Source organism: Bombus fervidus, chromosome 4, assembly GCF_041682495.2.
Source record: "Bombus fervidus isolate BK054 chromosome 4, iyBomFerv1, whole genome shotgun sequence".
Lineage (NCBI taxonomy): Eukaryota > Metazoa > Arthropoda > Insecta > Hymenoptera > Apidae > Bombus > Bombus fervidus.
Genome location: NC_091520.1, coordinates 3,859,531 through 3,883,900, shown reverse-complemented (window position 1 = coordinate 3,883,900; position 24,370 = coordinate 3,859,531). Strand labels below are relative to the sequence as shown.

At 26.4% G+C, this 24,370-nt stretch overlaps 6 protein-coding genes across 16 annotated transcripts; 3 read left to right on the top strand and 3 right to left on the bottom strand.

Moving 5' to 3' along the window:
- The first annotated feature begins 124 nt into the window (after window positions 1-124).
- Window positions 125-2,229, top strand: LOC139986754 (cyclin-dependent kinase 20). Its single transcript, XM_072002329.1, has 5 exons — window positions 125-807; window positions 935-1,123; window positions 1,348-1,584; window positions 1,661-1,888; window positions 1,959-2,229. Exons 1-5 carry the CDS (start codon window positions 622-624, stop codon window positions 2,112-2,114), a joined length of 996 nt encoding a protein of 331 aa, XP_071858430.1. The 5' UTR covers window positions 125-621; the 3' UTR covers window positions 2,115-2,229.
- Window positions 1,918-5,598, bottom strand: Mrpl37 (mitochondrial ribosomal protein L37). 5 transcript variants are annotated; one of them, XM_072002327.1, is made up of 7 exons: window positions 5,480-5,598; window positions 4,767-4,940; window positions 3,776-3,982; window positions 3,544-3,663; window positions 3,352-3,458; window positions 2,870-3,052; window positions 1,918-2,782 (listed from the first exon to the last, which is right to left on the bottom strand). In XM_072002327.1, exons 2-7 carry the CDS (start codon window positions 4,928-4,930, stop codon window positions 2,361-2,363), a joined length of 1,203 nt encoding a protein of 400 aa, XP_071858428.1. In that variant the 5' UTR covers window positions 4,931-4,940; window positions 5,480-5,598; the 3' UTR covers window positions 1,918-2,360. The 5 variants fall into 5 exon arrangements, with proteins under 5 accessions (XP_071858428.1, XP_071858429.1, XP_071858427.1 ...); XM_072002328.1 differs by lacking the exon at window positions 5,480-5,598 and adding an exon at window positions 5,431-5,450; XM_072002326.1 differs by lacking the exon at window positions 5,480-5,598 and adding an exon at window positions 5,308-5,441.
- Window positions 5,599-7,279: 1,681 nt separating this feature from the next.
- Su(dx) (Suppressor of deltex) lies at window positions 7,280-16,117 on the top strand. Of its 2 annotated transcripts, none has more exons than XM_072002318.1 (12): window positions 7,280-7,602; window positions 7,878-8,013; window positions 8,897-9,343; window positions 10,826-11,891; window positions 11,977-12,208; window positions 12,330-12,643; window positions 12,726-12,968; window positions 13,049-13,208; window positions 13,313-13,587; window positions 13,663-13,888; window positions 13,971-14,067; window positions 14,190-16,117. In XM_072002318.1, exons 2-12 carry the CDS (start codon window positions 7,956-7,958, stop codon window positions 14,360-14,362), a joined length of 3,291 nt encoding a protein of 1,096 aa, XP_071858419.1. In that variant the 5' UTR covers window positions 7,280-7,602; window positions 7,878-7,955; the 3' UTR covers window positions 14,363-16,117. The 2 variants fall into 2 exon arrangements, with proteins under 2 accessions (XP_071858419.1, XP_071858420.1); XM_072002319.1 differs by having other exon boundaries at window positions 7,282-7,447.
- Window positions 16,118-17,847: 1,730 nt separating this feature from the next.
- Window positions 17,848-20,981, bottom strand: LOC139986755 (uncharacterized). The gene is made up of 6 exons (XM_072002330.1): window positions 20,732-20,981; window positions 20,245-20,325; window positions 19,263-19,381; window positions 19,059-19,182; window positions 18,672-18,946; window positions 17,848-18,130 (listed from the first exon to the last, which is right to left on the bottom strand). The coding sequence occupies exons 1-6, from the start codon at window positions 20,794-20,796 to the stop codon at window positions 18,021-18,023; spliced, it is 774 nt and encodes a 257-aa protein (XP_071858431.1). The 5' UTR covers window positions 20,797-20,981; the 3' UTR covers window positions 17,848-18,020.
- Window positions 20,982-20,996: 15 nt separating this feature from the next.
- Window positions 20,997-23,362, top strand: Sys1 (Sys1 golgi trafficking protein). 6 transcript variants are annotated; one of them, XM_072002333.1, is made up of 2 exons: window positions 20,997-21,119; window positions 22,480-23,362. In XM_072002333.1, exon 2 carries the CDS (start codon window positions 22,564-22,566, stop codon window positions 23,044-23,046), a length of 483 nt encoding a protein of 160 aa, XP_071858434.1. In that variant the 5' UTR covers window positions 20,997-21,119; window positions 22,480-22,563; the 3' UTR covers window positions 23,047-23,362. The 6 variants fall into 6 exon arrangements, with proteins under 6 accessions (XP_071858434.1, XP_071858432.1, XP_071858437.1 ...); XM_072002331.1 differs by lacking the exon at window positions 20,997-21,119 and adding an exon at window positions 21,811-22,042; XM_072002336.1 differs by lacking the exon at window positions 20,997-21,119 and adding an exon at window positions 21,848-21,865.
- Window positions 23,135-23,865, bottom strand: Nd-13a (NADH dehydrogenase (ubiquinone) 13 kDa A subunit). Its single transcript, XM_072002338.1, has 3 exons — window positions 23,629-23,865; window positions 23,359-23,535; window positions 23,135-23,283 (listed from the first exon to the last, which is right to left on the bottom strand). Exons 1-3 carry the CDS (start codon window positions 23,761-23,763, stop codon window positions 23,221-23,223), a joined length of 375 nt encoding a protein of 124 aa, XP_071858439.1. The 5' UTR covers window positions 23,764-23,865; the 3' UTR covers window positions 23,135-23,220.
- Between the last annotated feature and the right edge of the window lie 505 nt (window positions 23,866-24,370).

Sequence of the window (24,370 nt, the reverse complement as noted above, 5' to 3'; positions counted from 1 at the left end):
TATAAAACGCTTTGGAAAGATTTAGGGCTCTTTTCCACTTGCGACTAATCGTACATTCTAGCAGCAAAATGACGTTCAGTAACATGATTGTTTTGCATGTGGGTATGGCACGTATATATTCCATATTCATGCTTTATAGTCTCACAGGACTGCTCTGTCGTCTGATGAAAATTATGTCACATTCGACAATTTTGTCGTCCTGCGCGAATAGTCGCAAGTGGAAAACAGGCTTTAATCACAGCTAACCAAAGATAAGGTTAGTCAAGCATTTTCAATTGTAACTATGGAAACCATTAGTTGACATCATTAACGTTACTATGTAACGAAACGGAGACCTCGTAATATACCTGGAAACGTAATAATTTACGTATAAGCTTTACAATATATTTATTCAGCTTTTCGTTTATTAAATTATGTCCATAAATTTCAATGAGAGCAAGAGAGAGAAAGAGATAAAAATTTCAATGAAAGAAAATATATGTACTATAAACTTATAAAATTATGTCATATATTTTAACAAATATAGTATATTTGTTAAAAAATAAAAACAATCTTATTTATCTCTAAAATGTGGAATGATCTTAATATTATAATTGGTATTAACTCATAAATATCTTGAATATGGATAGATATATAGTCACAGGGAAAATTGGAAAAGGAGCACAAGGTATTGTTTTAAAAGCACATGATGTGGAAACAGAAAAGGATGTTGCATTAAAAAAGTTATTCTTAAAGAATATTGATAACGGTATATCCATATCTATTATTCGAGAAATAAAAATTTTACAACAATTAAAACATCCTAATGTATGTTTATCTCAATTATTTTATATATAACATATACGTATATAATTCATATAAAAAATTTTATAAAAAAGAACTTCCTTATTAATAATATAGAAATAAATTTAATAAAAAAGATTGTTTAACACAGGTCATAGAGTTATTAGATGCTTTCCCTACTGGTTTAGATTTTATAATGGTATTTGAATATATGCCGACAGGACTATGGGAAATAATAAAAGACAATGATATATTATTAACTCGAGTTCAAGTAAAAATTTATACAAAAATGATTTTAGAGGGCATTGCATATATACATGGAAAAAATATAATACATAGAGTACGAAGTATTTATATTTTTTAATATAAACTTAAACATAATAATAATAATAATAATAGCAACAACAACAACAACAATAATAATAAGTGTACCTGAAGAACTTTAATCACATACATATTAAATTTATACATAGAATGTTATATATTTTCAATCTTTGGTTTATTTACTTTTTACCTTTAAAATTCTATTGAATTATAGTGAAAGTATTAAAATATTATTTTTAGGATTTAAAACCTGCTAATTTACTAATAAATGAAAAAGGTATTTTGAAAATTGCTGATTTTGGTTTAGGAAGATTATTGTGGAAGAATGTAACAAAACCATATTCTCACCAAATTGCCACTAGATGGTATAGAGCACCTGAATTATTATATGGTGCACGATATTATACATCAGCAATTGATATGTGGTCTATTGGATGCATTTTTGGAGAATTATATAACAGATCACCATTATTTCCTGTAAGACATTTCTATTTTTACTCTATTATTGGTGGTAATTTTAATATGAATTATATAGTAAACATCAAACTTACAGGGAGAGACAGATATTGAGCAGTTAGCAATAGTTTTAAAATATTTAGGTTCTCCTACCTCAGAAACATGGCCAGATTTAAGTATATTACCTGATTATAACAAAATTACATTTCCATATCATAAGGGAATATCATGGGATGAAATTCTTGAAGATACTGAACAAGAAGCTCTTGATCTAATTAGTAAAATTCTTATTTACAATTCATCACAACGTCTGACAGCTGATGAAGTGTGTAATAAAATAGATACAGCAAGCAATTACTAACAAAAATTAAAATATTTCTTATTTCTTATTTCAGGCATTACAACATCCATATTTTCATATTAAACCATACGTTTCTTCAAAACATTTGATAAAACCACAAACTAGTCATCGCTATCAAATAAAACAGAAAGAAATTAATACAAATATCCAAGCTACTACCCTTTTTAAAAATCTGTTAACTATTATATAATAAATGTTCATATTAACAAAGTACACATATAATTAATAAAACAAAAATATATACACTAAGATTATAATACATAGAAGTGACCACACAAATAAATTATACGTTTAATTATAATAAACTTCGAGATTATTTAATTTTAATCATTTTAAAGCTGATAGAATAAGAACTATAAATATTTTTATAGGTACATAAAATTTGAATATTTTCTTAAAAATGATGTACGAGTTTATTATCAACAATTATCTTATTTTATTTATTTTTATAAAATGCAAGAAATCTATTAAAAACATCACGATTGTAGCCTGTAAGACAAGGTTGCCCATTTTCATATAGAGCTTTTTCATATAATTTTATTGATGGTTCTGACCACCAAAAATTTTTGATTCCTTTTTTGCCATCAATATCTAAGGTATTAAGTTGGTATACAGAGAAATGAAAATTTTGTCCATCTGACTGAACACATTGCACAACAATAGGTTCAGGTAACTTCTTCACATTTAATCCAAACTTTTGCCGGGCACAAGTTGCTGCTACAGTAAATGATTTCATCATTGAACGTGCGTGAATTTGATCTTCAGTGACTGGCAATTCAGTTATATTTTTAACTTCCTCTGGATTGTGATTTATAAAAATAGTGTGAACATTCATTAATGGCGATTCCGTATCAATTGCTATAATGTTAAAAATGTACATGTTTAAATTTTCTAATTATGATTTATAAACTATAATCTAGCTTTCTATAACTATAATCAACTTACGATATAAATCCTCAGTGTTATCAATATCTAATTTAGATAAACCAACAGTACAATGTAGTGGGTGAAGATTAGGAAATGCATATTCGTTATCCATATTTACATCAGCTATAGGTGCTAGAGGTATCGAAGATGTCATCATTATATCCATTTTTAAGGAAAATTTTATAAAATCGTTTTCTTTCCCTAAAATATACGAAGTAACAAATTACGAGCTTGTGAATAGACATATACACGAAAATGTGCTAATTAAATATATTAATTAACTTGTACAAATTATAAAACTAATGATTTTAAAGTCATGAATCATAAATATTGGTTGTTTAAGTTGGTTTATAATAATTGCAACTGAAAAAGTCAAATACTTTATAATGTTATTGTCTTGCATGATTATTAAAAATAGAAATATTATATATGAATGTGCAACACATATAATACATGAAGTTTAATGTATATTTTATAATATTTTTCTTTTAATAATATACCTATACACATAGATACAAGTCCATCATGAACTATTGATTTGTATTGTACATCATTTAATCCACATAATGATTCACAAAGTTGTAAAAACTTCTTTGTTAAATTATGCCTACAACATATTTTTTGTTACAGAACTAAAATTTTAAATTAAAAAATATGAGGTAAATGTAATCATACAAACGATTCATACTCACATTTTTCTTGTACTAGATATACCATATACTCTTGGAAACACCCAAGCAGGTCGATTAGGATCTTTCAATCGTGGTAATTTTACTTGCTGTGCATCATATATTACAGATGTATAAACAAATCTGAGTAATTAAAATGATTTTTAAATTGAGAAAAGAAAATCATTAGTTGTATATTTCAAATACAACAACTAATGAAATTATATGAAACATAGTTATATTTTTATTAATATACCTTTTTAATAAATTATCTACATTGTCTGGAACGTCAGTAATTAGCTCTTGTATATTCTTTGGTAATGCATCATCAAGTTTTAGGGTTTTCGTTAATACACATGCTTGTGGTACACCTTCTTGTAGAACATTCCAATCTTCAATTATCAAACAACTTTTACTATTGGAATTAGGTTCTGACTTATTAAAAATAGTTGAATTTTCAATTCTAGTATGAAAAAGAAGGAACGTATTTATAATAAAACTTTATAGCTACAAATTAATAAAGTGTTTCTCAATTCATAAATATATATTAAGTCAATTAACTAAAGAAAAATTAATAACATATATATATATATATGAAAACAAAATACTTTATTAAGGATTTATTAATTTCGTAGAATACAAAAGAATATTTAATAACATTTGTTGCTAAATATTTATCTTAAAAGGAGTTTGTAACCTTCTATACAGTTATATTATAGTATTATTGGTGTTTTTATAGATATCAATGTCCTTAAAAGTACATTCTTATAAAGTAAAATATTATAATTATTAATAAGATTATAAGAATAATGAGAATTATAATTTAATATTCTTCTAAATTTCGATACAAAAGATACATTTAACTGTAAAAATTCCTACAATGTCCAAAATTACAAAAAGTAAATACATTGAGCAATATCTTTCTCAAAATAATCTTTCTATAGAGTAATTTGCAAGTTAGGTAAATTATTTTTATATTATTTTATGTCACTTGACGAAATAATTTTTAAAATTAAGTAACATCCAATGATTTAAGTTATGAAGTTATTTAGATTAAGGATATAAATATGTTATTAACCTTTCATTATTAATTAGGTAAAACAATGTTTTCTAGAAATTTTATGAAACAAACAACATAAAGTATAAAGAAATAAATATGAAAATAATGAAAGATAAATGTTAAAATAACAAATTAAATAAGATGTATATTATAATATTATACCTCAGTGATATATGAAGTATTTTACCTTTTTGCTGATATTAATTCTGTAGCATCATGTACTGTAAAATTCATAGATTTTAAAATTTTTTCTGTTTTAGTTACTTGCACAGTTCTTTCTCGTTGATGTTGCCATAAATATCTTATTGCTTTACCTATGTGTTGTTTATATAATAACTGCGTAAACTTCATTATAATTTATCTAAAAAAAAGTGATAATTTACATCATTATAGAGAGTAACTGAGAGTTTCGATTAATTAAATTTCATTTCACTGTTTTTAGTCAATTATGTACTTTAGAATATTGCTGATATAGGTTAAGTGGAACTATTATTTTCTAAGAATAAGAAATACATAGTATTTGTTTCCTACTCTATCTCTTTCTTCTTCTCTTTTCTCCCTTTTCAAAATTATTGAAACAATTTTAACTCCTTAGTTTAAATTAACAACAATTTGATAATTGTTATATGCTTTTATCCATATTACAATGTATCTACTATACAAATGTATGTTTAATAATTATATTATGAAGATGATAATTCTATTAATGTTTTATATTAGTATATTACTGAGAAATATCATGACGGTAGATATGAATACAATATCGTCGAGATAAATTTGTAATCTTTAATATCAATAATTCAAATATCATTCAAATACTATTAAAGAATATATACACAGGCTAGTCATACATATAAACAAGGCTGGAGACTTGTTGGGGAATATCAGAGAAGAAGTTACCTCTCTGATTCTGGTATATGAATGTTGGATCTGTTTATAAATATGATCATAGCCGAACCTGTATACACGACCGTGATGGCAACACTGCTTTTGCATGCATCGAAAGTCCTATTTTATTGCAGTGAAGTAAGTAGATTATCACTAATTCTTCTTTAAAAGAATTGATAGAGATATACTTAACTTTTAAAATAAGTTTTTGCCTGTATGTAAAGTATTTATACTGTTTAAAGGGAATGTAAATGTAATACAAAAGAAGAACTGACATATAGCTTCAAAAATAAATAAATAAAAGTATTTAAAAAATGAAATTGTCTAAATGAAAGAGGTTAAGTGAATACATAGCATAAGTGAAGATGAGCCATGGACATAGGAATATAGGGAATGAGTAATGAATGAGGAGCGGTGAAACTATTTCTGGGTAGCGGGGAACGTAGTATTTTGGAGCAGCATTGATAATTAGTCGTGGTAGCACAAACGCAATCTCTTAATCTCATCAAGTAAGAGTAAATTAGTGTAACTAGTTTTCTCCTTCTGACATATATCATTGAGACAGTCACTAAGTCACCAATAACCAATGTAGCCTCAAAGTATCACCTGACCATGTTTTCCCAGTTCCATGGAAGTAACTTCACACTCCTTGCCTGAACTAGCATTTATGCTCGATTCTTATATTCCTATGTCCATAAATAAATAAGCAATAAGAATAACCCACGAAAAATAACTAGAATTTTTGCAAATACGAACAAAAATTTTCATGTCAATATTTGTAAAACATGATAAATTTCGCACACCACTCTAGAGGTAATGTATTATCGTTTTTAATTTTTAGTAATAATATAAGTGCTAGGATTTCATAATTCTTCATTCTTTGGAAATAAAAAAAAAAAAAAAAACAGAAACACAATTATTTGATTTTGAAGTCCTATCATAATTTCCTTTACAGTCATGAACACATCAATGTAATGATGTTATTAATTTATAAAACATTGTATAAAGATATTATATTGTAAAAAGCTAAAATAAAAGATATAAAATAAGTATTTAAGAGTTTTGACTTTAGAGTCTATTTCACATACACTATTATACATTCTGTTGCATTATACTGTAATTGTTTTATAGTTAGTATTATATAGTTAGTATTATCACTTACTGTCACAACATACATATATTACACAAATAAACATTTATAGGTTATAGAACTAGCTAGATTATATTTATATCAGAAGAAGAAGTTCCTAATATTGTTGTCAGATTCACTTTTATTATGAAGCGTAAAAGCCCAATCTTTAGAGTACATTTTAGATTAGCATTTCATAATAGTAGCATTTCATAATATTTTTTAATGATTTCTTACAATATTACAAACTGATATCTTTTAGTATTATCAAAACTAAAATTAAAATATTGAATATACCACATATCATTCTGTTTCTTTTTAATATAAAGTAACAATCATTTTACTTCATTTTGATAATAATTTTAATGACGTAATAAGGCATACATATTTTAACAATTTCGTAATTATGATGTTTATGTTTCCTTCTACTTCTTTTATGTACATATATATTATTAAATATTTTCAACAACTTATTTTACAACAAATAAATACTTTGACATGTCCAACATTCACGAATTATATACTATATTTTTAGTAAATTCATATTTTATGCTATTAAATTCTAGGGAATTCGAAATATAGAGACTTAATACAGCTTACATTTTCTGTGAGATAAATACATAATATATGCGCGCGCATCCACATGCTATACTTTTATACCTAGTGATTTGCATATTATAAAAGGTTCCTACCTTTGATGCGTGAAAAGATGGTGACCTACTGATAACGAAGTTCTATGATAAAAATTGTAAGTGTGAAAGAACCTTTTCTGTCATACAAACGTTAATATCCTAGATACAGGCAATGCATTGGAGCTGGATACACTTGCAACAATCATGATAAATACATCTGTATGTGTTATAATTATTTGAGTATTTTAATATCCGATCATTAGAAAGGATACCAATAGCAGTAGTGTTTTTAGTATGTGAAAACGATAAAGTTTTTTAAATCGTATTATACTGTATTTAATCGGTAATGTGTGTATTTACTACTAATTATATATGTAAGTGCATTTCTTCACAACATGTTATTTAGTGTTTTTATCGCCATTATAAAATATCTGAAATACGTATTTATTTTGGTAATTTATATATTGATGCAGCATAATTTACCAACTCACGATACTGGTTTAAGTATCTCTTTTGTTTTAACATAGTACTAATTGTTTTCACAACGTCCTTTAATTTTACCTTAAATTATTTTTGTAATTTTTATTTATGCACTTATGAGAAGGGTGTTGATACTTAATTGTACTATTAAGATTATAAAATATTGCAGGTAAAACTTACATATAAATAGTTAAGAAATTATGAATTCTCAAAAATTATCTTATTAAAATATACTAAATTGTATACAATGTCTCATTGTGAAGAAGAAGTGGCATCGTCTGGTTTTCACCAATTAAGCATTACAAGTAAGTCTTTATATCCTTCTTTATTATTATATATATTTAACATATTTTGTGTATTGTATAGTTCATGCACTATCGTGCATAAGTATATACTTGGTGCAGTCCAATCTGAACATAGATATTTTTTTTATATGTTTAACATTATGATAAGAGAATATTTCTCTATTGCTAATTCTTTATTTCTTGTCATAACTGAAGTCAAATGTTCCGCTAAACTAAAACTAAAACAAGGAATATACATGTATCAATCAAGTTCCACATATATCTGTAATAAATACATGACTCTTCATAAAATATACATAAACTATTAAAATGTGATTGGAAACACTTGTTCTTATTATTATTCTAAAATCTCAATGTTGAACAGATACACTTAGTTGCTTATCTTAAATGTTTCTCTCGAAGTATTTTTCATCCTACCTATTCTACCTTAATTTTATCATATTCTACTAATTGCATTTAAGATACTGTATTAGGATCAAAGATAAAAATTAAATTAAAGAACTTTATTTGGGATAAAGTTTCAAGTAGCATCTGTGTCCAATCAAGACAAAATTTGGTGGTTGTTATAAGAACAGAGAGTAGACTCAAAATATAAAAATTTCAGTTTTTACAATTTATGCATTTAGAAGATATAGGAAGTGTTCAAATACCTATACATAGTAGTATATATATGAATATGTGTACATACATGTACATGGTTTTACATTTACATAATTTAACAGTCATAATTTTACAATATAATGTAGTTTAATTTTAATTACTTACCAGATAAATATTAAACATATAAAAATTGTTAAAAAACACATAAAAAACAAATTATATAATATTACTCTTAAATATTAATACTGTTTTAAGTATATATAATAAAATTTTGTTATTTTAGTTGAAGGTGCTATATTAAGAAGTTCTACATTTTTAAAGCCTAATCCTTACATTGAATTTTCTGTTGATGATAAAAGTCCTCGGAAGACAGAAGTTTCAAAATCCACATATCAACCAAAATGGAACGAGGAATTTACAATACTTGTAACTCCATATTCTCAATTACATTTTCGATTGTTAGATCACAGTACATTCCGAAAAGATACTTTAATTGGAGAAAAAAAAATAAGTCTTTCTCAAGTATTATCTCACTATAATGGGAAATTAGAAAATATGGAAGTGACGTTTGATTTAATGACTGAAAATAAACATGATTCTCAGTTATGTAAGGTTGGAGAATTGATTACAGTATTTGATGGATTAAGAATTAACATGCCAAATACGTCATCACTAACTATTAATGAATCACCATCGTGTCAGACGCAATCTGGCTATATGCCTTATGATGGTAAGAAATTAAGATCAAGCATATAATAATTTTTAAATAATAAATGAACAAAATAATTTTTAGCCAATGATAAATGAGACAGAAATTTTTACAAAATTTTAAGGAAAGAATACCAGGATAATGAGTATTATCTAGATAAGTATTATTAGATTGTCCGAAAAGTGTCTTTCTTTTACAGACACGTCTTTTACAACAATGCATCTTTATACAAACATGAAACCTAATCTGTCAAATGTTGTGATCTTTATTTTACAAACTGGATCATACGTAATTCGATAAAATAATATAAAACGGAAAATGTTGTGCATCCATTATTTCCTTATAAAACAAAAGAAACTTTTCGAACGATCTAATATATGTAGTGTATGTCATTATATGACATTATATGACATTTCAAATATAGCTGTCTATTATAGAATTTAATAAAATTTTCAAAGCATTTATATTAATTTTTAAAAATCAATAATATTTCTCTCTTCTTGGAAAAGTGAAAGTTACTTTAAATGTTTTAAATAGGGGTATTCTTAATTTTAATTTTATAAGGAATGAGGTTATTTAATTTCCAATGTTACACATACATTTAAAATATTTAATTATACGATCACATCTTTACAGAACTTCATAATAATTTTTCAATGATGGTCAGATTAACAAGTGTAGTATGATGTACTATGATTGGCTTTGAATTTGCAGTATAATATTTTAGAATCACTAAGTAATCAATTTTTTATAGAGAATCATAGATAATCATATTACGATTTCATAAAAAATATATTTTCTACATATTCTGCACATATTTGCTACATACATATACATATAAGATACTTCTAGTGCTGGTGTTCTTATTGCTTTATCATTAGGTAGGTATAATTAGTGTAGGTTTGGAAGAACTAACAGACTGAGAAATAAGTAAAGATGTAGTAATGAATAAATAATATTTACATGCAAAATATTTATTTACATACATAAAAAGCAAATGTGATATGTGTAAATTAAAGTATAAATTATTTTTAAGATATTCTTGCAATCATCTGTATAGAACTTATCATTATATTTTATTTATTTGTTATAATAAAATATGTTTAAAGTAAGTGTTATTTGCATTTAAATAAAGTATCAGAAAATACACAAATTTTTTCATTATTTAATTTGGAAAAATGAAAGGAGATGTCTTCTTTTTTAAGTTATTTAAAATTGAACTTGAAATATCTTTATAATGTATAGTAAATGATTGAATAATTTTAAATATAAACTAAACATACATGCTGAGTTTTGTTTTTATGTATTTAATAAGTAATAGATTTCTGAAATGAAGTACCATACAGAATAATTTTATAATATAAATTACATAAAACTTTTGTGCGCGTGTATGTGTAATAAAAACAAGTTTTATATATTCTAATTATATATCTTACATATACACATATATATATAAATAATGAAATTGGTCTTAATTTAAGTACAAGCATAATCATATTTTAGGTGTTTCAAATAATGATGCTGTTAGTAATAGTAGCATTCTTAATGGAGGGATTCGTGCTCGCATGAGATTACATGAACCTAAACATGTTGCATCATCTACATTTCATGGAACATTACCAAATGTTTATCAGAACTCTACTTATAGTAGTGGAAGTGAACAGGCCAATGCCAATAAGAATAATGAACAAATTGAGCCTGCTGCGTCGAATTCATTATCAAATGGGCATGCAATATCGCCTGCAGATAAATCCATTGTAACATTACCAGGACGTTTTACAGGATCTTTGCCAGATGGACGTCAAATGTCTCGAATAGAGCATGTATCAACATCTGGTATAGTAGATGGAAGACTTGGTACAGTAGATGGAAGATTTGGTACATGTACAGAACAATTTCCAAAGGTTTCTGTCCTGGAAAGTCGTAATATTTCTCAACTTGAACAATCAACAGTATTACCTGGAACAGTTGGAATACCTAGATCAGATCAATTAACTGTAGTTAATACAGATATATGTTCACATAGTAGAACAGACCAGCCTATTTCTAATGAACGTAACTCTCGAACAGAACAATCTGTAACTGGTCCTCTTTCAGATAGTTATGGAACTATGAGAATGGATCAAGATACTACTCCTTTAGTAGATGGATGTACAGTTTCTAGAGTAGATCAACATAGAAATTCTGGATTAACTGATAGTCAGGGACATTCTCAGACAGAGCAATCTGTAGTATTTACTTTATCAGATGGTTCTCATTTAGAACAACCTACAGTGTTTCTTATGACAGATGGACGTGGAATCGCACGTTCAGACCCATCTTCGATATTATCCTTGGATGATGCACGTAGAATTTCTCGTACTGAACAATATACAAATCCTACAACTACTCGTTCAAATTCCCGAGTAGTACAACGGGTCGCTCCATTAACAGGACAAACTACTATGATACCTGGTCAGTCAACTCAACCTGAATCTTCAATAGTACTTGCTGAAGTTGGTCCTACAAATCATTCTGAAGAGCCATTAGCTCCTGGTTGGGAAATGAGATATGACATTTATGGGAGAAGGTTGTACTATTTTAAAAAATTATTCAATTTTTACATTTTTAGAAAATATATAATATTCTTTTTTTTATGGTACATTTTTAATTAGGTATTATGTTGATCATAAGACACGAAGCACTTCTTGGGAAAGACCACAGCCTCTGCCACCTGGATGGGAAGTTCGTAGAGATCCAAGAGGCAGAATTTATTATGTAGATCATAATAGAAGAACTACAACATGGCAAATACCAAATACAGAAAGATTACAACATTTTCAACACTGGCAAGGTGAAAGACAGCATGTGGTACAACAAGGTAACCAACGGTTTCTTTATCCCCAAGTAAGTAATAAATAATTATAACATATATATAATTTTATTTTTATTTATATTTTACATTAAGTTTTGAAAATATAGATATTTAACAATTTAATTTAGAAATAAATTTAATATGTATGTATAGGCACATGGAAATCAAGCAGCTATTGCAGGACCATCAACATCATCCATAATCGATGATGATGATGCTTTGGGACCATTACCTGCTGGTTGGGAGAGACGTAAACAACCAGAAGGAAGAGTTTATTATGTAAATCATAAAAATCGTACTACACAATGGGAGGATCCAAGAACACAAGGACAAGAAACTGGAATTGATGAACCACCATTACCAGATGGCTGGGAAATGCGATTAACTGAAGATGGAGTTCGATATTTTGTAGATCATAATACAAGAACAACTACATTTCAGGATCCAAGACCTGGAGCACCTAAAGGGTTTGTGTAATCTTTTTTTATCAATCTGTACTAGTTTAATTTTTTGCCTCATTATGTTCTTTACTACTATACTTTTATTTAGTCCTAAAGGTATTTATCGTGTACCAAGAGCATATGAAAGATCATTCCGATGGAAATTATCACAATTTCGCTTCTTGTGTCAAACTAATGCATTACCGAATCATATAAAAATTAGCGTCAATCGACAGACATTATTTGAAGACTCTTACCATCAAATAATGAATGCAGAAGCTTTTGCATTGAGGCGCAGATTATATATCATATTTAAAGGGGAAGAAGGGTTAGATTATGGAGGTGTATCAAGGTAAGAATTGAACCAACAATTCCATGGAAAAAATTTTATTTTATAAAAATAAAAATTAATTAAACAAATTCTGGTTTCAGAGAATGGTTTTTCCTATTGAGTCATGAAGTATTAAATCCAATGTACTGTTTATTTGAATATGCCAACAAGAGTAATTATAGCTTACAAATCAATCCAGCATCTTATGTCAATCCTGATCATTTACAGTATTTTAAATTCATTGGAAGATTTATAGCAATGGTATGATAATTTCTACTATTAATAATATTATATTTAATAAAATCAATGAAATTAATATATATAAAATATGTTATATATAATAAATATAAATACATTAATTGTAGGCTCTTTATCATGGACGGTTTATCTACAGTGGTTTCACTATGCCGTTTTATAAACGTATGTTAAATAAGAAATTGGTTATGAAAGATATAGAATCCATTGATCCAGAATTCTATAAATCTCTTGTATGGATAAAAGAAAATAATATCGACGAGTGTGGCCTCGAATTGTATTATAGTGTGGATTTTGAAATTCTTGGTCAAGTAATACATCATGAATTAAAGGAGGGTGGTGACAAAATTAGAGTTATTGAAGATAATAAAGAAGAGTATATTAGGTACTGTTATAATTAATATTAAGTTAATATTTTACACCTTAAAAAATAATTATTCATTGATTGTTACTATATAAGGTTAATGACAGAATGGAGGATGACCAGAGGTATAGAGGACCAAACTAAAGCATTTTTGGAAGGTTTTAATTCGGTTGTACCATTGGAATGGTTGAAATATTTTGATGAACGTGAATTAGAACTTATGCTCTGTGGCATGCAAGAAATAGATGTAGAAGACTGGCAACGCAATACAATTTATAGACATTATACACGAAATAGCAAACAAATCTTATGGTTTTGGCAGGTTCGTTATTATGCGTACAAAATTATTTGTAAAATATTATCCAGTATATATGTCATTTATTATATTTATATATTTTATTCAGTTTGTAACAAGAACAGATAGTGAAAAACGAGCTCGACTTTTGCAATTTGTAACGGGTACCTGTCGAGTACCTGTTGGGGGATTTGCAGAACTAATGGGTAAGTAGTAAACATCAATAACTAAATAAATATGAAATAATTTATAGAAATCAGATGATTTACATTTGAAACTATTTTTTGTTATTTTTTTTGTTTTTGTTCTTCCTTTTTATTCTCTTTAGGAAGCAATGGTCCTCAAAGATTTTGCATAGAAAAAGTAGGAAAGGATACATGGCTACCTAGATCACATACATGCTTCAATAGATTGGATTTACCACCATATAAGAGTTATGATCAACTAGTAGAAAAGTTAAACTATGCAATTGAAGAAACAGAAGGTTTTGGTCAAGAATAATTAGAAATATACCTTATGAAACGTAATATGCCACTGCCTATGAAGCGATGAAGACTAGTATAGTGGTATAAGGTTTTAATGATTTTATTTATCTTGTTCCCAATAACAAGATACAATTGTTAAGTAAAGAAATTTCTTTAAATTAATGAATTGAAGACGTTCGTATTACATCTTTATAAAAAAATCCTTATATTCTTTTTAATTGAAAATGTTTTATTTCAAAATATATTTCATTTATTTTATATATGTTGTAAGGGAACCTAGACATGTAAAAGTCGTAGAAAATATTAATGAAATGCACAGAAAATATTAACAAATTTGTATATATTTAGAAAATAAAGTTTATAAACAATTCATAGAATAAAATGAAAGCGAAGATGCCAAAATAATTATCTTATAATAATTAATTTTTTAAAGATTAATTTTATTTTATTTTCTTGCGTTTTTCTCTCCTACGAGAATACGAGTTATAACGATAAAATACATTCTGTCTTTTAAATGTTAGATATTGATGCTTTCTACGATATTTTAGTAACAGTCCCTATGGAAGGGCTTGAAAATTACAATAACAAATGCTGTACATATTAAGCCATTAATATATTGTATTTTATGTGACAACTCAATAATAACAATTTCATGTTTTGTCCTAAGTAGTTATAGAAAACTATATTGAAAAAATTTTTTAGATACATTAGGAAATGAAAAATACTAGATCCGAAAATGGCTATTTGCATAAACTAGATAATTTATAAATATTTAACATATGAGTCTATAAAGAAATAATGTTTGATAATTACAGCTTACATTTCAAGTAATTCTTTTTACTGCTTGAAATATTATAAACGAAAAAATACTATATTTTATCATGAGAATTTAATTCTTACAAATAATATTTTTAAATTATTAGCATTTATTAATATTCATAATGCATAAATTTCAGTTGTTTCTGTAACAGATACCACTGTAAGAATGTGGTATAACAAAATTAATGATAATAAACTAAAATATTTGACTATCTCTATTTGTAAAATGCTTATTATATAAATTAACGTATAAAGTGAATTTTACATAAATTTATTTCAAGATATGACACAATTATAAATTATAAATTTACGCTTACAGAAATATTTTATAAATTAGTGAATGTCTGTATAAAAGTGGTGGAATATATTTTTTACTTATTTGTTTTTTGATTCAAACCAGTCCATAATGTCCAATTTCACCTTTATGTGCAGAGTTTTGCTTGTGTATTATTGTTATTAAATTAATGTTTGATATTATAACTATTTCTTTTATAACATTTACAATATATCAGTTTGAATTTTTTTTAATTCTAGTATTCTTTATATTATAATCTTAGGGCTATAAACATGAAATTTGTTAATGTTTTCAACAGTAATTTGTGTGCGCATGTATGCATCCGTATATGTACAAATAGATATTGTAATTAATGTAAGAATTAACACATTTAATATGCATGCAATATAAAATTGTATATGTGTGCACACAAATTAAATTCATGGAATGTGTATTCAAACAGTAATATAATACAAAATAAATGTATGACAAATTTATAATAATATTAAAAAAAATAAGTTTACTCATTCATTGATAAATCACTTAAAATACATATAAATACTTGTATTATAACTTCTATATAATGTGTATTCTAAGTTTCATAACTTAATGTATACAATGTATGAAACTATTTACTGTTATCTTCTCAAACTATTAAAGTGTAAACTTTTAATTGAATGAACTTATTCTTTACTTTCTATTATTTTAATGTAACTACATTTTATTTATTGTTTATCATTTTTTGGGTTGTGTAAAAATTTTTACAATAATAAAAGTATTTTAAAAAGAGAAGAAACAGAAGATATAATTTGTTTCCCAATATTATTATTTAAAATCTGTCCTTTGCAGAATTTGAAAATGATTATGAAATCTGTTTTGAAGTATTATAATTGAAAAATCTCTTTTGATAAATTTAAATGAGAATGTAAAAGTATAAAAATACCTTAGATTCCGTAAAACGTATTGATATCTATTTTTTCTAAATATATGAAATTAAATATGTAAAATCTATGCTGTGCATATTTCGTATTTTATAATAAAATATTGTACTTTTTTTTATTTAAATTGTTGTTATATACGCATCCACCACAGAACGAAAACGTGCACTTTTAGTCTAGTGCACTCCACAGATAGAATTCATTTATACCACATGTGAGCATATGTTTGTTAGACCATGATATTATAATGTACCTCATCACAAGATTACCAAAATTATAAGATTTGTGATATATATGTACGAAACTAAATTTTGAGCAATTTTATTTACATTAGGTAAGTTTCAGCACTTTTATAAAACTTTCTTCCTTATTTATTAAATAATACTGGAACCCAAAATTAACAAAAAAATGAAGAACAGAAATTTTTGCTCCACATCAGAAGTCATCCCAATGAAACATATAAGAAACAATAACTTCAATCCCTACATCAACTATACTTTAATATATCAAATATATAATGTGTATAATGTATACAATAAAAATTTGGAAGTAACCAAGTTAGCCACAACTTGCACATTTGCATATAGGTCTAAAATTCCGAAACGTGAGTGAATAATAAATCATATTCATATATGCATATGATAAATTCATGATCCATCCCTACCATGAAATTTTGATATTTTTATGTTATATAAAGAATCAAAAAATCATAATCCTGATACAGAACATCTGCAAGATGTCACGAAAAGTGTCATCATGTAATTTCGCATCGAGTTCGTTAAGAGTTAGTAAGTAAGGTCAGGCTAATATTCTTTCATCAACTGTTGACCCTATAGAATCCGCGAATTGCAACTCCCTATCTTGACGTACGTTTCACCCACTCAGAGCCTTGATTTCTTGATGGAGAACCATGTCAAGACCCGACTGTTGAATGGTTCCCTGCCAGTGATCCTTGTATCTGTGAGTAGAAGAACCTGCAAGATGACATCGCACGGCAAGTCCTACAGAATTGGCCCGAGCGCCGATTCTTAGTGTATCCCGTAGGACACTTCCCTCCGATGTAATGCGCCATTCTGGCCCAGATATTCTATTCCCGAAGATAGAGCCCGATAACCTGTCTAAGTTATATGTCAAATAATTTTTATTTATGTATCCATACTCGGCTTGATGCCCTACTAGGCTCGACATTCATGGTCGAAGGTAATATAATTGTCTTCCAGGACAGAGAATTGAAGGTGTTGTTAAGAGACGTCGTCAACGCTATCTTAACCTACGCATCATCAGGAAGAGCAGAATGAACAAGATTCTCCGACTTATCCGATGGGTGTCTAATTGTACCTAATTAATAAATCAAAGCTTACTATAGGTATATAGTCATATATTATACCACATACGCACAATACCGTTCGCTATTCATTTCACGTTTCACGAATATAAAGGTTTTTTATTTTTGCAGAAATGATCTACTCCTCTACACAAATACACATATTTATAAAACTATTTTATATATTATATTGAAGTAAATTTATTACATATTACATACATCACAAATTTAAATTGCTTGACAACAATGTATTATTTATCATTTCATTAATCATTTATACATTCTTACTATAGATAACTATTATTTAAATACTACTTGATTATAATTTCGGATTGGGTTTAAACAATTTTTCCCAGGAAAAGAAATTGAAATGAATATTAGGAAAACTATCTGTTTCATTCGGTAACTTCCTTTTTTCCAATAAATCACCTGAAATTCATATTGCATTCATATAATAATAAATATTCAAACACAAAAATCAATCAACACTGTTTCTATGAAAAATACTATATAATTACATGTAGAATGATTTTAATTAATATAATGATTCTAAATATTTCTGTTGTTTCTAATAATAGTGGATGATTAACTCTCGGAAAATTACATTAAAATCTAAAATAAAACTCAGATGGATGGCAGATGTAAAAAAGAACATTTCTTCATAAAAAAAAACATGAATAGCTATAAGAAATATTCGAGATATATTCGAAAATAATGACACAATTAAAACAATATAGATTTATTATACAATTTTCGAAAGGGACTATATGTACCATTATAAAATATAATTTAAAAAATTTGATATTACTTTTACCCATCTCTTTCTATAAACATTACACACATTTTTTCATTATATTAAAAACAGCAGAAATATTTAAACTTACTATAATAATTGATAATGATTATATATAAATGTAAATAATGTAAACAATTATATATTCAGTATCAACATTTTATATAAATTACTTACAGTTACTTGTATCAGAAATATCTTCTATTTTGGTTTCCACTCCATTTTTGTCTATTTTTGTAACAATAGTATGAATTTTGTCACCAATTTGGTGTGATATAATAGTTTCCTCATTTCCTTCATGATCTTTAATAACTTGTTTTTGTTCTATTGTACCATCAGGTTTACGAACATATTCTTTCCTGATAGATCTTCCAATTATGGAAGGTCGTGCTACTTTAAGTTGTGGCTTGTCAGACTCACCCCAAACATTGGAAAAATTATCTATAGTGACTCTGTTAAAAATACAACATTTTTTCAAACAATTATAAATTATGTCTATCAATTATATCTAATTATTTTATAAATGATTAAATTAACTGCAATTCATTAAATTTAAATACTAACTTTCCATCTAAATCTGTATCTAATTTTAATTCCATCTGATCATTATTTGGTTTCAACATGTTATCACGTAAAGATTTTCTCTGTGAGGGTATAAATGAAAATACGTTTGTATTTGCATCATTACCTAAACAAATTTAAAAATATGTAAATGTAAATCTAAGTTTAATTACGTGTAAGTTAAATACAATAATTATATGTACATACCTTCATTATTAAATCCATAAATAAAATTCATCATTATATTCTCTATCTGAGACTCAAAATATCTTGTTATTTCTAATGGGTCACTAAAGATGTTAAAGTGAGCGACTCCCTCGAAAAATCTATTATATATTATATTATATGAGATTGTATGGTAAAATTAATCATTTAAAAGAGTATAAAGTAAATAAAAAATACATTGTGGGCAGTAGATGCTAATATCAATAAATATGTAAATGCTGATTATAACCATAATATCAGGTGTTGAGACATGTTCCATTTTATAATTAGTAGGAAGAAAAATATTCAGCCAATTAGGTTGCTGAACTGGGATTCATACATGAATTTTTTATTTGCCAAACAAGTGCTTTCTCAATTGAACTATCCAAGTCATTTGTGTATATTCTCTCCCAAACTTTTAAAACTTAATATGGGTGCTGCCTACAATGTAGATATCATGGAAAGCAAATTGACATGTATTAACATAAATGTTAGAATAAATTTTTGTTATAAATAAACTAGAGTTACAGTTTTGGGTTAAGTACTGTACAATAATACTTATATATTATAACATTTCATCAACATTGTAACTAAGCAAGAGTGTACTGATATTAGCATGCATCTGATAATTTACAGATATGAGCTATGTCCTTATCACCAATCACATATTTTTAATTTGTTAGTTACATGATTAAAAAATTAAGAAAATGTTTTAAATAGTATTCAATAAGATAGTTTATACATAGAAGCTTTAAATTCTAACAATTATATAAATTTAAATCTTGAAATTCCAAAATTCTTCACTATTTTTTTATTATGTATTTTGCAGCATACCTTAAATTTAGTCACAGTGCAAGTTACTATTTGTTTAACATTTTGTTTCATTCTTAGCTAATCTTTAAAGCATCACTTTACTTTCCACAGTAAATTTATATAAATAATATGAGGTTTTATACTTTGACATAAGATATAAAGTAAAAATTACCTGCTATCATCATGAATATCAATTTGAGACATTGAGTTTTGAAAATTATCTCCTCCATAATTATTTTGATAATCGTCAAATCTGAAATATTTAGTAATGCAAGTTTAATTAAAATAAGGGTGAGACTGTAGAAAAGACCCTCGTTTCTATTATCGAAGATAAGCGGCTGGAGGCAACCAATACTGCCACAGATGCACAACTTTAGGTAGAATTTACTGTAGTGGTACCTATAGTTTTTCGCGAATATCTTGGAAACTAAGCTAACCCATCCTTTAAATGTACAGGAAAGAGTTATTCAAAATGTTGTGTTTTACAGTATATTTTAAATATTTCATTGAAATCGAAGGGTAGCTAGTTTTTCTGCAGTTTCACCAAAATGAGAAAGAGGATTATAATTGATTACATCGTAGAAAATGAATGAAAATAGACTATCGAAATACAGATAGTTCGTAATATAGATATAAATAATGTTTATTTAAATATTTACCCATTATTAAATTTTTCTGATCTCCGCCTACCAAGTATATTGCGAATGAAATCCCACAACTCCATTTCTTACTTTTTTAATTCATTCACTGATCCGAAACAAACTTACATCATATTGCAATATGTAATATGATAATATAAACAGATCGCGACGTCACGACTAGTTGTGAAAAATCAACATGGAAGACAAGAAAGTTCTCGTCTTGCGCATGAGTGACATGCTATGAATGTTTCAATCAGAGACAGAGACAATTTATTCATCTCTGTCTGTCTCGCAAGAACGCAAACTTTGTTGATCTTCCATATTGATTTTTCACTATTAGACACGATTCAATTTTGGGACGGTATTCCCTAGCAAGTGTCGGGACCTATTTACATATATGATCGTGGTATGTGCATTAAAATATATAATCAGATGTACATAAGTATGCTGCATTTAGACACATACTGCTATATTCATCATATTATATTTTTATTTCATCCACGTTTCATCCATCCGTGACCATCCCTGCATTTACAATATAAGAAATATCGCATACATTTAGGCATCATCTAGGACAAAAATTTAAATCAGATATAGTCATATAAATACATGTTTATTAATATTCGTAGGGTAATACAATAATATTTAAACTTGTGTTTATCATTATTATAATGACCATAGTTGACTTTATTATTAAAATTATATTCTTAAGAATATAGATTATATATTAGTTTTGTCCTTGAAAATATTTTATTTATACAGTTTAAGAACGGGATATATGAATAGAATGCAAGATATATGTAAATCACATATGTAAATTCAACTTTTGTAGTAATTCATATAGAACGAAATTAAATTTATTGTTTGACAAATTAATGTAATTTAAATATAGACAATTTCTATATTTGTAAAGATATTAATGATAACAATAATTTTAATAACGATTCTCTAATAATAGAATAATATAATATCATGCAATCAAAATTTTATATAAATTTTATAAAGCACAATACAAATAAGTATAAATGCTTTTGAATGATAGATTTAAAATTACCGCCAAATATCTGTCCATCTTTATTTATATATTAAGTACATATATGTATACTAGATTCATTATAACAAAATCTCATGAAATGACAGAATTTGAAAAAGGTAATCATTTTGATGTGAAGTAAGTTTAAAAATTACAGTTATTATAATACAGTGTCACAATTTTTATGTTATACCAACACATAAGATCCAGTGGAATTAGATCTTTTGAATCTGTCATATTGTCTGATTGAGTTGTATATATAAATAAATAAATAAATAAGTATATTATGTATACACGTATGTATCAGGAAAAAGCATCATTTTCATTTAGTAGATAACCATTTGTATTAATTTAAACGTCTGAATTGTCATAATTGTACCATAAATATTTTATTATATAAATTTATGTGAGTGATATTTTATTATATAAATTTATATCAAACATAAATAATACATTGTATAATCATATAATGAATCAATATAATTGTATATGTCTGTGGAATAATCGAAGTAAACCCTTTTGCTTTAAATTAAATTATATTACGAAGTATTAAACAAATTTAATGAACCGTCGTAAATTAAACAAAGCTGGTTTCTTATGTGTTTAAAAATTATATAATGATTTTTACTCCTTCATATCTTCTTTATAATTTATAACATAAATCATAAATTTATTGATAATTATAATATATGTTCATCTTCCTATAAATTAAAAATTCTACTTTTTGTTTTAGATCAAAAGAAGCTTTAATATGATAAAGTATAAAACATACAGCATAGGACTGCCTTAGACAAAATTAATATCTCAAAGATAAACAATGAATAATATTTCTGGACAATTCCGTAAAACAATGTGGGATCCGTTCCTTATAATATCTCAAATAATTGCAGTCCAGACTGTGATGTACTTCTGTCTTGGATTATGGATTTGGATTGTTGCATCATACATAGGATCCACAAAGTCATTGGATTATGTTTTCCATTATAAACAAATACACGTTAGAGATTTTGCTGGACAGTTTATAATAATTATTTTTATCTTAAATGCATTAATTGGAGCAATCGCACTGTGGTGGTTAGTACAAAGGACGAAACAGTGTATGGATTTTGCCTGTACAGCACACTTAATACATTTATTATGCTGTTGGATATACAATGCAAGTTTTCCATCAACTTTTAGTTGGTGGTGTTTAAATATTATATCTTTAAGCATAATGTGCGTTTGTGGTGAATTCCTTTGCATGAAAACTGAATTACAAGCAATACCATTAAGCATGAGCAGTCAGAAAACAGCCTTGTAAAAGTTTGCTACCAAAGTGAAGTTGATGTTTAGTAAACAATATCATTTTATACTAAAAAGTTTAAAACAGATAAATAAAAGACTATTTGTTTTTATATATATATTTCTAACATTAAATATACATTAAAATACATATATAATATATAATTTGACTACATGTATTTGTCCTATCTGTTTAATGATGTTCTTTATAAAAGCGTAAACCACAATATCCACAAGTATGATTACCAGGTTTATCCTAAAATAGAGTTATATATTGTAAATAAAATTAAAGAATGTATCTACTTACGTTGTAAATACATATAATTTGTACCAAATTAATGTAAACTTTTGGATGTCCTAAAGGTCCACCTCCCCCATCACACGCCACAATTTTATCTTTCACTGGTGCAGCAGGAACTTCCGCTATTAATTTAATGGCCCAATTATCATTAACCTCCTTTGGTCTATTTATAAATCGTACATTACGATAATCATCCTCATCATATATCTATTACAAAATAAACGATATTTATTACAATAAATATTATGTATCGTGGAAAGTTGTAACGATATAAATATATTTTTATCAATATTATTTTACCTGACCAGTATGGGTAACCTTTTTAGCAGATTTTGTAGTTACATCATGTATATTTCTTGTTATTAGTCCTATAGTATTAGGTTTATACATTTTGTTGAAAGCTTCTACAAATTTTACGACTTTCAAATTCGCCATATTTTTTAAAATGTTTTTACACTTTTTTCTTTGAGGTATCACAGCATGTTCATAACGTATAGGATTTTAACCAAGAATACATATACATATATATATATTCGTTCCAAAGTTAGGCTATGTTACGACGTCCACCACAATATCTGTTGAATTAACATTCATGTGACTGGGCTTTTAGTGTGTAACAATTTTTTCTGAGATGACTACTAAAAGAAGAAATGATTAGTTTGTCTTTCTTAAATGAAACGTGATATTAATTTCTAGTATTCGAGCAGCTCATTCATTTTAACATCAATTTTCAAATAAATTAAATATAGAAAATATATTTCACAGAATAAATTTTAAATAATACCAATGTCTTCTTTAGATATTTTATTTAGAAAATTCCAACATAGGATTTTATATATACTTTGTATATAATTTTCAGACAATTGAAAACAACCATTTTACATAAAAAAATTAATTATTTATAAAGTTCAAATTCTCATAAAAGCAAAAGAAAGATGTGCATTGAATATTTTGTAATATGAAACTTTGTTTACATTATCAAAATGTACAAAAATTAATAGTAAATGGTACAAACAAAATGTGATTCTCATAAAAATAAAAA

Excerpts from the sequence above, each read along its gene's own strand:
- LOC139986754 (XM_072002329.1), top strand. The coding sequence starts at position 622 with ATGGATAGATATATAGTCACAGGGAAAATTGGAAAAGGAGCACAAGGT. Across the intron at positions 1,124-1,347 it reads GAAAAAATATAATACATAGA|GATTTAAAACCTGCTAATTT; the intron begins GTACGAAGTATT and ends TATTATTTTTAG. Across the intron at positions 1,585-1,660 it reads ACAGATCACCATTATTTCCT|GGAGAGACAGATATTGAGCA; the intron begins GTAAGACATTTC and ends TCAAACTTACAG.
- Mrpl37 (XM_072002327.1), bottom strand. The coding sequence starts at position 4,930 with ATGAAGTTTACGCAGTTATTATATAAACAACACATAGGTAAAGCAATA. Across the intron at positions 3,983-4,766 it reads GAATTAATATCAGCAAAAAG|AATTGAAAATTCAACTATTT; the intron begins GTAAAATACTTC and ends TTTTCATACTAG. Across the intron at positions 3,459-3,543 it reads ATATCTAGTACAAGAAAAAT|GCATAATTTAACAAAGAAGT; the intron begins GTGAGTATGAAT and ends AATATGTTGTAG.
- LOC139986755 (XM_072002330.1), bottom strand. The coding sequence starts at position 20,796 with ATGGAGTTGTGGGATTTCATTCGCAATATACTTGGTAGGCGGAGATCA. Across the intron at positions 19,183-19,262 it reads TTATGGATTTAATAATGAAG|GTAATGATGCAAATACAAAC; the intron begins GTATGTACATAT and ends AAATTTGTTTAG. Across the intron at positions 18,131-18,671 it reads TATTTCTGATACAAGTAACT|GTGATTTATTGGAAAAAAGG; the intron begins GTAAGTAATTTA and ends TATGAATTTCAG.
- Sys1 (XM_072002333.1), top strand. The coding sequence starts at position 22,564 with ATGAATAATATTTCTGGACAATTCCGTAAAACAATGTGGGATCCGTTC.
- Nd-13a (XM_072002338.1), bottom strand. The coding sequence starts at position 23,763 with ATGGCGAATTTGAAAGTCGTAAAATTTGTAGAAGCTTTCAACAAAATG. Across the intron at positions 23,536-23,628 it reads AGGTTACCCATACTGGTCAG|ATATATGATGAGGATGATTA; the intron begins GTAAAATAATAT and ends ATTTTGTAATAG. Across the intron at positions 23,284-23,358 it reads CAAAAGTTTACATTAATTTG|GATAAACCTGGTAATCATAC; the intron begins GTACAAATTATA and ends ACTCTATTTTAG.